General features: G+C 34.9%; 2 protein-coding genes across 4 annotated transcripts in view; one reads left to right on the forward strand and one right to left on the reverse strand.

Annotated features, from left to right (window-relative positions):
- LOC128218910 (cytochrome P450 3A29-like) overlaps positions 1–2,074 on the forward strand; it is a 29,586-nt gene extending 27,512 nt beyond the window's left edge. The window contains exon 14 of the mRNA XM_052926683.1: positions 170–2,074. Coding sequence (XP_052782643.1) covers positions 170–262 — 93 coding nt within the window. The 3' untranslated portion in view covers positions 263–2,074. The remainder of the gene's footprint in view (positions 1–169) is intronic.
- Positions 2,075–3,597: 1,523 nt separating this feature from the next.
- LOC128218911 (cytochrome P450 3A2-like) lies at positions 3,598–15,193 on the reverse strand. 3 transcript variants are annotated; one of them, XM_052926685.1, is made up of 14 exons: positions 15,065–15,193; positions 13,212–13,311; positions 11,412–11,464; positions 10,306–10,402; positions 9,566–9,688; positions 9,161–9,249; positions 8,810–8,958; positions 8,511–8,641; positions 6,551–6,629; positions 6,184–6,341; positions 5,791–5,885; positions 5,507–5,650; positions 4,580–4,742; positions 3,598–4,248 (listed from the first exon to the last, which is right to left on the reverse strand). In XM_052926685.1, the coding sequence occupies exons 2-14, from the start codon at positions 13,293–13,295 to the stop codon at positions 4,168–4,170; spliced, it is 1,446 nt and encodes a 481-aa protein (XP_052782645.1). In that variant the 5' UTR covers positions 13,296–13,311; positions 15,065–15,193; the 3' UTR covers positions 3,598–4,167. The 3 variants fall into 3 exon arrangements, with proteins under 3 accessions (XP_052782645.1, XP_052782646.1, XP_052782644.1); XM_052926686.1 differs by lacking the exon at positions 15,065–15,193 and adding an exon at positions 14,839–14,862; XM_052926684.1 differs by lacking the exon at positions 15,065–15,193 and adding an exon at positions 14,312–14,448.
- Positions 15,194–15,214: the final 21 nt, after the last annotated feature.

Raw genomic sequence — 15,214 nt, forward strand, 5'->3', positions numbered from 1 at the left:
ATTGCTTAGATCGATGTAATGCTAGGAAACTTTAAGCCTAGTTTGAATGCAATCTATGAAATTCTTTCAACTTGCGCTAATTAGAACCGCTATTTGAATGTAAGAATTTCATACAATTTAGACGGCATACACTATGCTATATTCTTATAATATAAACTTCTACCTAAAGGTGCCATTGGAATTGATCACTTACGAGCCGTTCCTGCGACCAGTCAGACCTATCAAGGTTGGGGTGGAAAGGCGGTCCTCCTCTCAAGACTAAACAACACAGTGACGTTTTTCTGTTTTTTGTTTCGAAACAAACAATATGTAACCCTGATATAACACAAGTATTTTTTTCGGAATTTTATTCAATAATTCTGGATAATAGGCTGCGGCTGTTCTTGGCCAGTCTTTGATTGCTGCTGGTTTAAGAAAAACAAGTTTTTTGTTAGGCGAAAGATCGTAAAGTTGACAATTAACATACAGTGTGCACATATAGAAATAGAATGGTCAAAAAGAATGGTTGTCGACAATTATTTACTGATTGTTTTGCGGAAGTGTATATATCGTTGGAGCTCTTTAGCATACTCATATTTCTTCAATAAAAAGGTTTGTTAAATTGTACATACCAAGAGCTTAATATGTTTCTGTTATAATGAATAAGAATACATCCTTTTTAGCTCGACTATTCGAAGAATAAGGAGAGCTATCCTAGTCACCCGAGCGTCGGCGTCTGCATAACCACTTATGTTAAAGTTTTTGTAAGAGTTTGTGTACCACCTCAAATGTTGACATATGGCTTTGAAACTTTGCACACTTGTTCAACATTATGCCCCCACAGGAGGAGGTAACTCTATCAAGCATTTTGACAAAATTATGCCCCTTTTTGACCATCTCAAATATTTTTCATTCAATTTATGTAAATATCTCAGCACATCATGTATTGCATTGAAATCTAATCTAACAGTGATCCATGCATGTTTCGCCAAAACCTTTCAATCTATACACAGAAAAGCGTCGGAATAGTCGAGCGCGCTGTCTCTGTGACAGCTCTTGTTTTAAATTTTGACTTTTTATTTCATATTTCGTTCATAGCTATTGCGCAGTTAACTTTAAACTTGGCTTGTGGGGTGTGTCCATTTAAACTGGTTTTAACCCCCAGTAAATTAACATTTTACTGACCGTTCCAAGGCGGTACATATTAAACAATCCTTGATAAACATAACTAGCTTTTTAGCTCACCAGAGCACGAAGTGCTCAAGGTGAGCTATTGTGATCGCCATGTGTCCGTCGTCGTTGTCGTCCGTCGTCGTCGTCCGTCGTCCATCATTAACAATTTGACTGTTTACACTCTAGAGGTCACAATTTGGACACAATCTTAATGAAATTTAGTCAGAATGTTACCCTTAATAAAATCTTGGACGAGTTCGATATTGGGTCATCTGGGGTTAAAAACTAGGTCACCAGGTAAAATTAAAGGAAAAGCTTGTTAACACTATAGATGTCACATTTATGATTGTATCTTCAGGAATCTTGGTCAGAATGTTTATATTAATACTCTCTAGGTCAAGTTTGATTCTGACTAATGTGCGGTCAAACACTAGGTCACGAGGTCAAATTGAAGGAAATTCTTGTTAACACTCTAAAGGTGTCATTTATGACTGTATATTCATGAAAGCTGGTCAGAATGTTTATATTAATAATCCTTAAATCAAGTTTAAATCTGGGTCATGTGCGATCAAAAACTATGTCACCAGGTCAAATCATAGGAAAAGCTTGTTAGCACTATAGAGGTCACATTTATGACTGACTGTTCATGAAACTTAGTCAGAATATTTATATTAATTAGCTCTAGGCCAAGTTCGAATCTGGGTCATGTGTGGTCATAAACTAGGTCACCAGGTCAAATTAAAGGAAAAGCTTCTTAACACTCTAGAGGTCACATTTATAAAGGTTTCATGTTGGGGTAACTGCTCAAAGGTAAGAAGTCAATGAGGGGTTCAGTTTATTTTGTGAGAAGTACTTTGGTGAAAAGTGTCAGTATTAAAAGCAAATTCATTTACCATTCAATGAATATGAGCCCAACCCCCCCCCCCTCTCGTGCTTTACGATGCTTTTCTCAATACCATCGTGATCTTCAGTAAACTCAAAGGTGTCGCCTTAAAACTGGTGGTGAAATTCAAGACCGCGCGACGTCAAGTAGAGAGCAAGTTCAAACCATACGCATTGTCGAAAAGGTATTGGAGAAGATAAAGCATTGGAGAAGCGCATATATATGGTTTTAATGTCGCTTTGCTCGATTTTAGGCTTGCGATGTGTGGGTAGGGAAAGCCCGGCCTTAGGTTTTTGTTTCACGAACCCATCAAGTGTGCAATTTGCAGCCTCTAATAATGTGCCATGAGCAATGTCTATGTTGAGGCCTGATTTCTGTGGTACACATTTGACCCAGCTACAAAGGCCTTTGAGCGCCTTTCTGGTGGCTGCGGGGTGACCTTGCAGTAGAACTTGCGCAAGGTCTGGCCAAGTTACTCGTCTGAGACCTTCAACACTTTTAGAGGCTCAGCACACCTGGATGTGTGGCAATCTGGAGTCCGAAGATGCTTTTTTGAACAGTTTTTCCAAAAATAGTGTGCTCTTTATTGAAAAAAAAAATGATCGTAATTTTATTATAATTTATGTGTATAATTACCTTGCGCTGTTACATGATTTTCTTCATATTTTCCGTATCGTGTTAAAATATTATGTTGTAAATGTTTATGCTTGAAACTCTTTTTTCTTTACTTTTTAGTGTTAAAATTTATCACTTTAACCAAGTTTGAGAATCAAATTCAATTTTTAACAATGTTTTACACAAAAAATGAAAACCACAACACCACACAAACCTTCATACCTTGTAATACCTTTACTTCTAAGCCACTTTTAGCTTTCTCTTGTCCTCTTTGACTGGTGAGGCTCTTCAATAACCTTTATGTCTTCATCACCAAACCTTCTAATCCTGGTACACTCTTGTTTTATTTCCTTGTTTTCATGTTGAATTGTCAGGTGCTTTAAATTTAACAAATGTCAATTCGCAGTAGTTCCGTAGTAGATTTGTCCCGCCCATTAGTATTATCGCGCCCAATGACAGGACAGAAGTATCGAAGAAAAGCACGCAATTTCGATGGGAAATACCATTGCATTTCTACAGAAATAATGTGAAATTGATGATCAACAACTATAGTTCAAGAATGAAGTGTTTATGTAAATATTGTTTATGTAGTTTTTGGCTCATCAACATCGCAGGTCAAACAGTAGGCCTTTTTGCTCTTCTAGTTATCGGAAACTAGCATATAACAGAAATAATATGTCACTAGTCTTCATAAAATACACAATTCAATGCCAAAACCTCGCTTACTGACATATTTTCTTAACTCGTTGAATAAAATTGTATTATATGACGAATCAGGACATGTATGGTAACTTCAGTGTTCCTTGGCACTGCATTCACTTTTAACTCAGGTCTCTTTTGTCATTTAAATACTCTTAAAGTTGTCCTAAGAACAAACGCTTGGTCAGGTCATAATGCCGTGAACGGGCGCAAATAAACCTTCGTACATTCTTAGACAATAACACAGCTTTACGTTTATGGCAATTTATTTATAATACATACTTTCTAGCTTAAGCATCCATGAAAAGAGACAACACATACAATGATAATATAATGCAACTACAAACTTGTCATACTCACTACATTCGAGTATACTAATGAACACGAGTATGCAAATGAACGATTATAGGATTGGATATCAAACGCATTCAATGTTTTATAACAATCTTAAGAGAACGACAACAATCACACCTTTACATACACTTGCAAAATATCTTGTTGAGATATACACGCTTTCTACAACGGTTTAAAATCATTAAATTGACATAATGTACTGCTTACTACAACTCCACGCAAATCATCAAAAAACTTCCAGAGCCAATGTTCAATTGAAAATGGGAAGACTATGTTGGCTTTACATGCCGCTCAAGCGATTATTGCCTGTTTCACAACAGACGAGTAAAATACAATTATTTATTTGTTTTTAAAAAAGACTTCTTTCAATAATTCCCTCATGTATGTACACCGACTCTACATAACATAAATGTGACGACTCATTTTTTAAACACCTCGTGTGCTGTTAACTGTCAGTTTGGGGCCTAAGATCGTCTCTCCACCCCAACTTTCACTGGCCTGGCGGGTCGCAGGAACGGCTCATAAGTGACAACTTCCAGGGGCACCTGTAACAAGGTAGACGTTAACATTAGTAATATAGCTCAGACATATGTGGTTTGACCCAAAGACTTATACGGAAGCCATTTTGAGTGGAGTATATTCTCAAAATAAAGGGATATAGAAAAGACCTTGACTACATAAAGAGATAAAGGGAACAACCACTTATATAAAATGCCATCATTTCGCAGAGTTACAATGACTCCTTACATCCTCGAAGCCTGACAACCAACTACCTTCCTGTTTCAGTGTCAGAGGTTTTCAATTAGATGTAACTCTTGTGCGACTAGCGATGAACATATTTATAGTCGGCTTTTGGTAAACCAAATACGATATTACCTCAGTTTCTGTGACCTGGAAGAACTTGACCTTCCTCAACGTAGACACCAGGGCAATTTTCGCCTCGAGGAGAGCAAGCCGCATGCCAATACAGTTCCGAGGACCATGTCCGAACGGTATGAAGGTGAACGGGTCACGTTTTGCCTTCTCTTCAGGGAGAAATCTTTGAATCAAAAGTGATAAATCAGCGAGAAATTGGTAGTATATATTTATTGGTAATGTTTATCAACAAGTTAGCAGATTCCACAGCTTAAACAGAGGCATAACTATCACTTTGATTCAACAAGAGACACTCGTTCAATTTGCTACATGAGGATTTCATCTTTAACAATTAAAGCATACCGAGTGTCATGTTGAACAGTTATATAGTTATTACAAAGACGTTGTTTAGACGACTCCGACGTCATGACACTGACCATATGTATACTATTGTCTTAACATAACAGACGAGGAAATGAATTGTTTTTTTTTTAAAAATCAACTATACGGGAATTTAAAATCATTATTTTCAAAACGCTTAATAAGCTAAAAATAAATGATTATTGGTGGAAAACGTACTATTTAAAAACAGAAAAATTGCTTCACATATTTCAAGTTACATGTACGTTCATGTATTTCGTCTTCCAATGAAAACAAGGATGTATTGAAAACGACGTATATATTTGCTACTTGGCTTCTGATTGATGTTTTAAGTAAATGAGACATATTTACACCATCATTGTATATGCAACTTACTTTTCAAAAGACACAGACGTTATAAATACTGTGATCTGTATGATGATTTATGAAATGTGATAAATGCATAGTGCATGAAACTAGGAATATTTAAGATGGTATTCATCAAACAACGTTGACAAAATATGAAGCTAATGCACAAGATACATTGTCCCCTTCAAGATGTTGCACGATAATTTTATATTCAGGTACCTTTCAGGTTTGAACTTTTCAGGCTCAGGATAATGTTTTGGGTCATGGTGGATCATGTATATGTTGTACATGATCATTGTGTCGGCGGGAAACCAATAACCGTCCAGAAACACATCCTTGTCTTTGCTGGTCCTTCGGTTCATCCTGAAAAATAAATCCCTATGTTGTGCAATCCATCACCTATTACGATGAAATGTTATTGTTTGGTATTTATTAATCACTATATATGTTTTGCTCTAAGTTATAATGGAATCTTTCTGCGCATCAAGTTGGGAATAACTTACGCTACAATAGGTGGGTACATTCTCAAGGTTTCGTAAACGAACTGGTCTAGATAGGGCATCTCTTGTATTACGTCATACGTTAGCTCAGTGACATCCTGCAAATAACAGATTATGTTCACATTCTAAAATAACATCGTACTTCAGCTCTGCTAAACCATGAAATCTCCATTTTTAACACCATGACAATTAAATAAAGATGTATTGCTCTTTCCGCGACAGAAGAGTTTGTGTATGATGATTGGGACTTGTATTCGAAAAGCAAAAGTGTGGAAATCAAAACAGAACAACCCAAATATTTGCAGCATACGCTGATTATGAATAACTATTTCTATGTAGTACAGTTACTGCTTTAGACAACCTTTCACACTTATTTTATTTAATTATTATGCTTACTTCAGGGATACAGTTGTCTATCTCGGAAGTAAGTTTATCCTGGACGCCAGGATGGAGGGCTAAAGCGTATGCGGCGTATTGAAGAAGTGAGGCGGTGGTCTCATAGCCGGCAACAAACACTATAAACATCTGGGCAATTAGCTCCTCTACAGATAGCCCTGAAATTATGTTCAAGATAGATTTAATAATGGTTGTTACAAGTTACGTACTACTCTATGAATAAATGTTGGGCTCAGTAGGATGTTGGTATTAAATTAAACGGAGTAAAGTAAATAAAGCAACAGGGAATTATATTATGTCAAACGGTCACATTTGTTAAATCAATAAATCATCATATTGCTCAATAAAAGATATTCAGTAAGCGTACTTTTCTTGGTTTTGGCGTCCTTGTCATTATCATGAAGTTCCGCATTAAGCATCAGCTGAAGTAAATCTACTCGGCTTGGCTACAAACATACAGAAACGTTTATTCAAAACAATATTTTTATTTGGACTTGTACGCCAAAACGTATCGGGCGTGAAAATATCGTAATATACCGGCTTTGTTGTATTTTATAAGGCTAACATTACTTTAATGTTTTACGGGATATTTTGAAAGGAAAATGAGATATGCAGGGCCAAATAAAACAATCTAATTCTGAATATTATTCACTAAAGGACAACATTTATTATTCAGTGTTTTACTTTCTCAAAATGCAATTTTATCATCTGACCACATTCACTGAGGTATTCAATTCCTAAACAAGCATGTGTAACACTCGTTCACTATATATTTTTAAGTTATGTGTGTTTGTTGTTTTAGTGGAGACAATCACGCCTGGTGGGTAGTGGACGGTGGTGGCATATGCTGTCAAATTGGATAATATACCCACTATGTCACTATTAACACGCCTGACAGTCCAAGGCTTAAGTGAGGGATAGTATGCCCTTGTCCTTTTTACTATACTTCAATTGAAAATAAATTGTCAGATCAGACACGACATCGCTATACTAATACAGATCGGTTAATTTGTATGACAGCAGATTTTGATTTAACAGGATTCTCGACGTGTTTTATAATACTCAGACGATGGCTTGCTGTTGGTATCAACAGCGGTCAAAATCTTGATTCAAAGAATAGCAGTTTGAAATTACGAGGATTCTGATGGATATTATACTTCTCAACCATACTTGGCGTCCAATTCAAATCTTCGTTACAGAATGACGCGACACTTCTCAGCCATACTTGGCGTCCAATTCAAATCTCCGTTACAGAGTGACGCGACACAGTATAAAATGTATTGCAAAGAGACACCTTTATGGCGGGTGTTTAAAATCAAACACGACAATTTAAGCGGCTTGCAAAAAAATCAAAGAAACAATGTACATTTTTATTTAGCAAAACAATACGGTCGGTGCTCCGGTAAAACATTTTATAAAATAGTGCTATCATTTTGTAACTTCATTTAACGACGCCACCGAACCATTCACATTGGTGTTGGCTCAAGTAAGAGGTTACGTCTGATAATGTTGCAGATAATATGTCAAAGACATTATGTTATACAGTACTTGTTACTCCTGATTTCTAAAAGCCCAATACTCTAGTTTATATGCCCGAGTGGATAATTAAGTAGCGCGGAACTAAATCTGTTGAACGCTTTCTTTTACGGTACTTCATGTTTACAAGATGATATATTTGTTCTTAAGTATGTTCAATTCATCTCCGCCTTTCCTTCCCGTGTAACAGCTTACAAATAACTTATATTGTAATTGAACCGGTTTTAATGTAAACCATACACAAGAGGTCATTTCTAGGCTCACCAAGAGCACCTTGCGCTTTGGTAAGCATAGCGAAGTAGAGTACGTCATGCTTAGATCGCGCTAATATATCAAACAAATCAGAACAACGACTTGGGTGCGGTAACCAACGAGCGTACTAATAACAAGATATTCAAAACAATATAACTTATTTTCAAAATTTTCATTTTAATCTATTAATTTGAAAAAAACAACATTAAATTAAATTAAATTCAATAAATATTAAATTATATTAGATTAAATTAACATAACATAAAATAAAATTAAATTTAAAAACAAAAAAAAACAATTATTTAAAATAAAATAATTTGAAATTGAAATTTTTATTTTTTTAAATGCAATTAAATCAAATCAAAATTCAATTACAAAACGTACGAAAGACAATCCTAAGATAATTACCTTTAGTTTGTATAAAAAAATTCTACTTTCATTTTGAATCACCTTTGTATTACTCTGTAAAACGACTTGTATTGCAATAAATGTTATCTCCATTATCGACTCTAAACTACATATGGGTCTTCATCACTTACATCAAAAGTTTGTTTCCGTTCTTCAATGATTTTGCTTGAAACATCACAGAAAAACTCAAGGGAATCCTTTGGGTAGTACGCACTATACTTCAACAGATTTGAGATTGGAGAAAAGAGCCTTGGGAACAAAACTGCAATACAAAATTATTCACCTTTTTGTAACTCAATGTACTCAGCTGTACTCAGCAAATCGATAAATAGCTCTAACAAAACACTATTATATCGCCTGCTGCGTGCATACATCAATCGACAGTCGAGCCCAAAATGGTGAGTTGTATAAGTATCACAACAATTATTACATGCTAAAACTAAGATTGGGCTGAAGACTGGCGTTGAAAACGCTCTCTTCGCGTGCCTTATGAACGGGTCGTCGGGGTTTTTGAAGGCGTTAGTGGATATTCCAAAAGCATTACTGGCGATCACGTCCATGGTATAGCAGCCAAAATGTCTGCAATGTAGAAAGCGAAGAGCGATATATGAGTTATTGATTGGAGTAAAAGAAAATTGTTACTTTAATGCATAAAATTCATATTTAGACAACACTCTATGATATATAAATATTGAATGGCTGATAAAGCAATGACAATGGGATATTTTTCGATGATGTCTGTATAGTTATTAGACATATGATATATTTAATTTAGACTTACACTTTTGGTTCTATGACTGCACTTGGGTTTGCCTTTTCTAGAAAGCCAGCAATAAGCAGTTCAGCGCAGGAATTCATCTGTTTGGTCATCTGTTCGGGCACAATAACATCACGAAATTACTAGGCAAAAGTTGTTTCGGTTTATAAATTATGTGAGACAAATGGGTATAATAAAACCGCGACACATAGCCATGGTGTGATCATCACTTGAAATCTAGCTATATTATACACGACGCACAATGTTTTTTCTATAAAACAGAATCATTTAGCAGCGAGACTCGTTGTAGTAGGACGCAAATCACCCTCAGGGACAACATTATACCTCCGATCAAAACTGTCTATGATTGGGGCATATGAAACAATACAAATTCCCGTTACTCTTAAAACACAACACCAATTTCCCAACCTGTTTTAATTTTCCGACACTAAAGCTAGGAGTGATAATGCTCCTGACGCGTTTCCACTCCTCATCGTCCAAATATAATAGCGTGTGGGCAATCGGCGGAGGATCGTATCCTGCTTTGAAAACCTGGGGAAACACATCAAAAATATAACTCAATGTTGACCCTCTATTCAAATGGAGTTCTCAAAAAAACAGAACAGTATTTAAGATAAAGCTTAGGTAACATAGAAAAGAAACAATGTGTATTAATTATATTTACCAGCGGTTTTCATGCAAATGTCTCCTGAGTTTATCGTAAAATGATGGGCAAGTGTGAACATTCATGCATTGGTAACAACAAGGTGATGGCCTCAATGTACTACAATTACATTTTATAAAATCGTTAACCTTTTGCCAGACAATAAACACTGAACAAATAATCATATGCATTGTTGTCAATACATTTCAATGAATTAGTTTATCATTTTGTAGGGTTTTATTTCGTAAATTTCGTTATGAATCGTAATAAATAAGAATTAATTCGTGAAATAAGCATTGTTACCACGAGGAAAATCGTACATATGACTTTTAAGCATACACACAGTTCACGGAACGTTCACTTGGTCCTTAATACCAATCTTCATGATACTAATACATATTGCTTTGATATGTTCCAATTAGTTGATCGAAAAAACTGTTTAAATGTATTCTGTTGTCACAAAGCAAAACATAAGACTGAAAGGCAAGCAAATACTCAAACGTACATATCGGTTTTGGAACTCCACGTGGTCCTGGATCATGATTTTTTTCAGCAATTGAATGTCGGCAACTGCAATGACTCTGGTAGAACCGGACGGTCCGCTGCAAATGACCTCACATTGTACTGTCTTGAATTTAAATGTATGTAAGATCACACCAATTTAAAAATATTAATCGTCGTCTAAGTTTTGCTTAGTTTACACGTAGTAAGCGGGCAAGATAATGTTTGTTTAAAAACAGGAGCGGTCGACGTCGAAACCGTTTTGTGTTTCATAATAACTATTTGAAGTGATATTCCGGAACAATTATAACATAACATTTCCCTTACGAGAGTAAATTTAAGAGTAAATATTCCATAAAATATTCATTTTATATTGCTGTTTCAACCTTCCAGAAGTTGAAAGAGGCATAAAACGACCCATTTTAACATTTTAAGATGCTACATCATTTTGCAGATATTTATTATCATTTATTACCTTCTTTTGGTGGAATATAGGAGCGGTCGCTTAAACAAATATACAATACTTCCTTTTTCATTTTCTAAAAAACTGCTGCGGTCAATCCCATAGACGTGATTTCAATTCGGTTTGGCCTTAGTGTAAAACTGCCAAACATTGGTAACATTAAATAAGTTACAGGTGAAGACCTTGACAAATAAACGTAAAAAAGCATACACACAACTTATTCAGTGTTCAGAAACAGTGAGGAAACCGCATTCGTCCTGCCAGTTTAATAGGTTAGCTTGCGAACCGGCAATCGTACTTATTTTTTGATAAATAAACATTTCATTTGCATATATATGAGTTAATTATATAACCATACGTCTGAAAAGGCAGCGTAAACTCGGGACAAAATGCAGCACTATAATGCTATTTAGATTCACTAATTGCACAAATAAATAAGAAGTTCTGCGACTTTTTAAAGTAAATACTAATTGAGATTATTAAACTCAAATACTTTTTGTTTTTAAAATTATATTTATGTAAATAATATTGCTAAATGAAATAAGATACTTAAGTGAGTTAGTTGAGCTTACGAAATTTCGAGAAATTGGGGCGAGCAGTTTTTAAATGAGTGAATTATAAGCATAGTTCAAAACGTTCATACTTACCCGAAAACGCTACCATATTTCTCAAACCGTTTTCGCTGATCCTCTGCGCCAGGCTGTAACATTGATTGAATATTATGAGGTTTAAAGAGCAACTGATTCATTTCAGGAACCTTATAAAACAAGGGTTCGACTCTAATGAATACAATAATGATGTAATATGTGAGCAATTAAAAAGGTAAATTAAAAAGTAAACAAAAAAACACCGCAATGAGACAAAACCAGGTTTTCAATGATTGACAGAAGAACAGTCAAAAGCAATAAATAGCAATAAAAAAGTAAAAACCGTTTAAAAAAATCAATCAATGGCCATAATTTGTATTAAGGGAGATTATGGAGTTATGTAACCTAATTGTAAGATAGTTGTCAATAATTGTGTAAAGTATCAAGTCAATTAAATGAAGGGTATAGAAGTTATTAATAAAGATCCAAACTAACCTTAAAACTTTAACCTGGCACAATGTGCCCTTAAACTTAAGCCTAAGTTCCTAAGATAATCAGGGGCCATATTTTGTATTAAGGATAATATGGAGTTATGTAACCGCATTATGTGATGGTCCTGAACCACTGTGTGAAGTATAAAGTGAATTGAATGAAGGGTATAAGAGTTATGAAGTGAAAATGCCAACTTGTCCTAAAACTCTAACCGGACGCCGTCGCTAACGCCAACGTCGACACCGGGGCGAGTAGTAAAGCCTACTTATCCTTCGAATAGTCGAGCTTAAAACTATGGAAACTACAAGGACTGCCAATCAAGAAGCACAGCGCTACAAGACAACATACGTTACACAATTATCAATATATCGTCATTGAAAGGTTACAGCATTGGCACGGTTAGCAAAAACTAGACCCGCTGAGGGATCCTCATGTGCCAATAAGTGCAAAATTGTACAAGTATGTCTCATCTGACCCATAATCAACTCCATTAAAAATAAGGATATTATATTTTTTCATGATCATAAACATAATCTAAAAATAAACAAGAACTGTCACTGTAGGTGACAAATGCCCCAAAAGTGCCAAACAGAGCAATGAAATATCTTCAATTCAAGAAGAGCTAAAATAAACTTTTAGCGAATATGCAGGAGCCCATGATAGTGGACTTTAAGTCGGTGGAAACGATCATCAAAGATGTTGGGAACTGGGACTTGAACGCGACATATCCAGGGATAGGGAAAGGAGTCTGCACCCGGCATGTCACTTTAATGTGCCGAATGGCTATGGAATATTATTTCAAATGCGCCATTGCCTTATTAAATAACAGTCGAGGTAAAACATTACACTCAATATGCATATATGCAGCATTTCACAACGGTTAACGTCAAAGTGTGGCATTGACATTCAAGGTAGGACTTTTGGTTTTGCATGCGGCACATCATCTTTATGTGTCACTCATTTATGCCAGGATATTTCCAAGTAAATCCCCATGTGAATAACAAAGTTACAACCCGTTCACGACCGCCTGTTTCATGTCAAGTCCTGACACGAAAAAAGGAGGACGGACGGATGGATAGTGCGATATTAATATGCCAATCAACGAACCATAATATCTCGAAACTTTTTAAGTCCCTTATAAAAGGATTAAGCACACTATTTTTTTTCAATAATTGGCATAATATTTACTTCTTTGAGAATTTTAAACTTTATATAGTAATTGTCTTTATGATAATTACAATAAACTATTCATGTATCAAAATCCAATTTAAGCATGCATTTTGGTTAACTGCAATAAGCTATTTAAGCCTGTTATGCTTAAAAAGTTTCGAGAAAATGGGACCCGAAAGCATAAAAACAGCCGCTTACCGCCATAATGTAAGACAACATTGTTCCAAAAATTGGCAGGGGAAAGGCACCTTTTATTTTGTATTTGTGCTTCCATAACAGCATCTGGACCCAATCATACCTGAAACAAATGATTTGTTTAGTTTTGATCTATGAGAGTATACATGTGCATTGATAGCTATTGCATAATTTAGGTCATGCTGAATAAAATGCCATACTGACAAACTATTCGATTGATTATTTATCAGGTCAGTTAAAGTGATGATTAAATCATAGTTTTACCTCTATTTCAAATCGAAAGTGAATCTTAGTCGACAGTGAAAGTAGACCAATGGTATAATAAAAAATATTTAACATTTGCTGTCTTTAAAAAGACACTTTTAATGTAACTAATCGCGGTAAACATATCGGGCAGCATCTGATCAACAACTTAATTTAAGACCACCGTTAATAAAACAACAACACTAGCTCTACCACTTTAATATAATAGTGTATTCTTGTACATATGCTGTTTTCCATCTTTATAAATATCGTAGCGGAATGATTTGTGATTTGCTCGCTCAAATGCTAGATCTAATTGGTACATCATTGTGTATGGGGTTTTTTGCCGCAATAGCACGGTATATTCCAACATGTTTTTATATATATATATAGTGATTGGTACACAAGTAAAACTTCTTCCTACTTAACAATAGTGATGCTATCAAAACAAGGGATATCAGCCGCATGTACATTTTACAGTTCTACAATAGGCAATTTATTAGGTCTCTGTAATTGGGATTTAGTGTCTGTTCGTTTAAAATGTCAAGCCAAGAACAGAAACTGAAATGAAAAAAACCCATTGCCGAGTATGCCTAATCTTGGTCAACATCTAAACCAATCAAAACTCATTCATTTCACACCAAGTTGACTAACGTAGAAAATCCTATAAAAGATTGTCCATGTAGTTTACATTGTATTTCAATAATATAATTCTCTTTTTTGTAGAATGTTAAGTCAAAATATAGCACAATATCTACTTTGTAAAACGTCTGAATCTTATATTCTAACAGTTAATGGCTTTATAGTATATATGCAGTCAAACATTTCTATATTAATAAAATAATAAAACAAATACTCACACTATGGAGAAGAGAAATAGAATTAATAATGTTTTAATGATATTCCACAATATGGAGTAAAACCCAAAGATCTCCATTTTTGGTTTTATTATGATGAAATTTTCAAGGGTATTTCATTTGATATATTTAGGTCATGCTTGTTTACATTACATAGAGCGACTAACTCATAACTAGGGGAAGTAAGCCGGTAAATATCACAACGTTGGACAGTTTCATGAAGTCCTTTATAGTAAAATAATATAAACTCGTTAGGTTTCAATCACTTATCTAGCAATCGAGTTACATCTATTTCTGTGTTCACATACCTTTGCTGTATGTAAAGTTTGTTTGACTGACCATTTACATAGGAAAGATGCTATTAATATAATAACCATGTACTGCTCGCTATATGAAAAACTTATTTATATTATGTTTATGTGTACATGTTTATTTCCCTTATTAACGAATATGCCATTGTCAAGACATAAACTAGATTTGTATTACGACATATTCAAATAATTTCATCAGACTATATAACAAATATATACCTATCAAAATTTTCATTTAATCACCCAGAATCAGCACCAACATGAAAATCTCCGGGTTCCACCCTAGTCCAAATAATTGTACGTTGACGGATTTTTTTAGATTTTTGATATGGCAAATCCTTCACGTACAAATTGTTTAGTATCAAAAGTGGGTAGTTGTTCCGATCAGGATTCCGGGTTAAAGCATATAGCGTCTATAAAATATCATAAAAACAAGAAATATTACCAGATAATGTTATTTTATATTAGTTCCGTACACAAAAAATAAATATCCAACTTATAATTATGAGTTTGACGGCTTTTCTTCATTTCATTCTGTCAAAACAACGATATATACATAAAGGGCACCTGCAAGGCTTCAGGGCACAGTTTTAAA

The sequence above is a fragment of the Mya arenaria genome, chromosome 15, assembly GCF_026914265.1.
Source record: "Mya arenaria isolate MELC-2E11 chromosome 15, ASM2691426v1".
NCBI lineage: Eukaryota > Metazoa > Mollusca > Bivalvia > Myida > Myidae > Mya > Mya arenaria.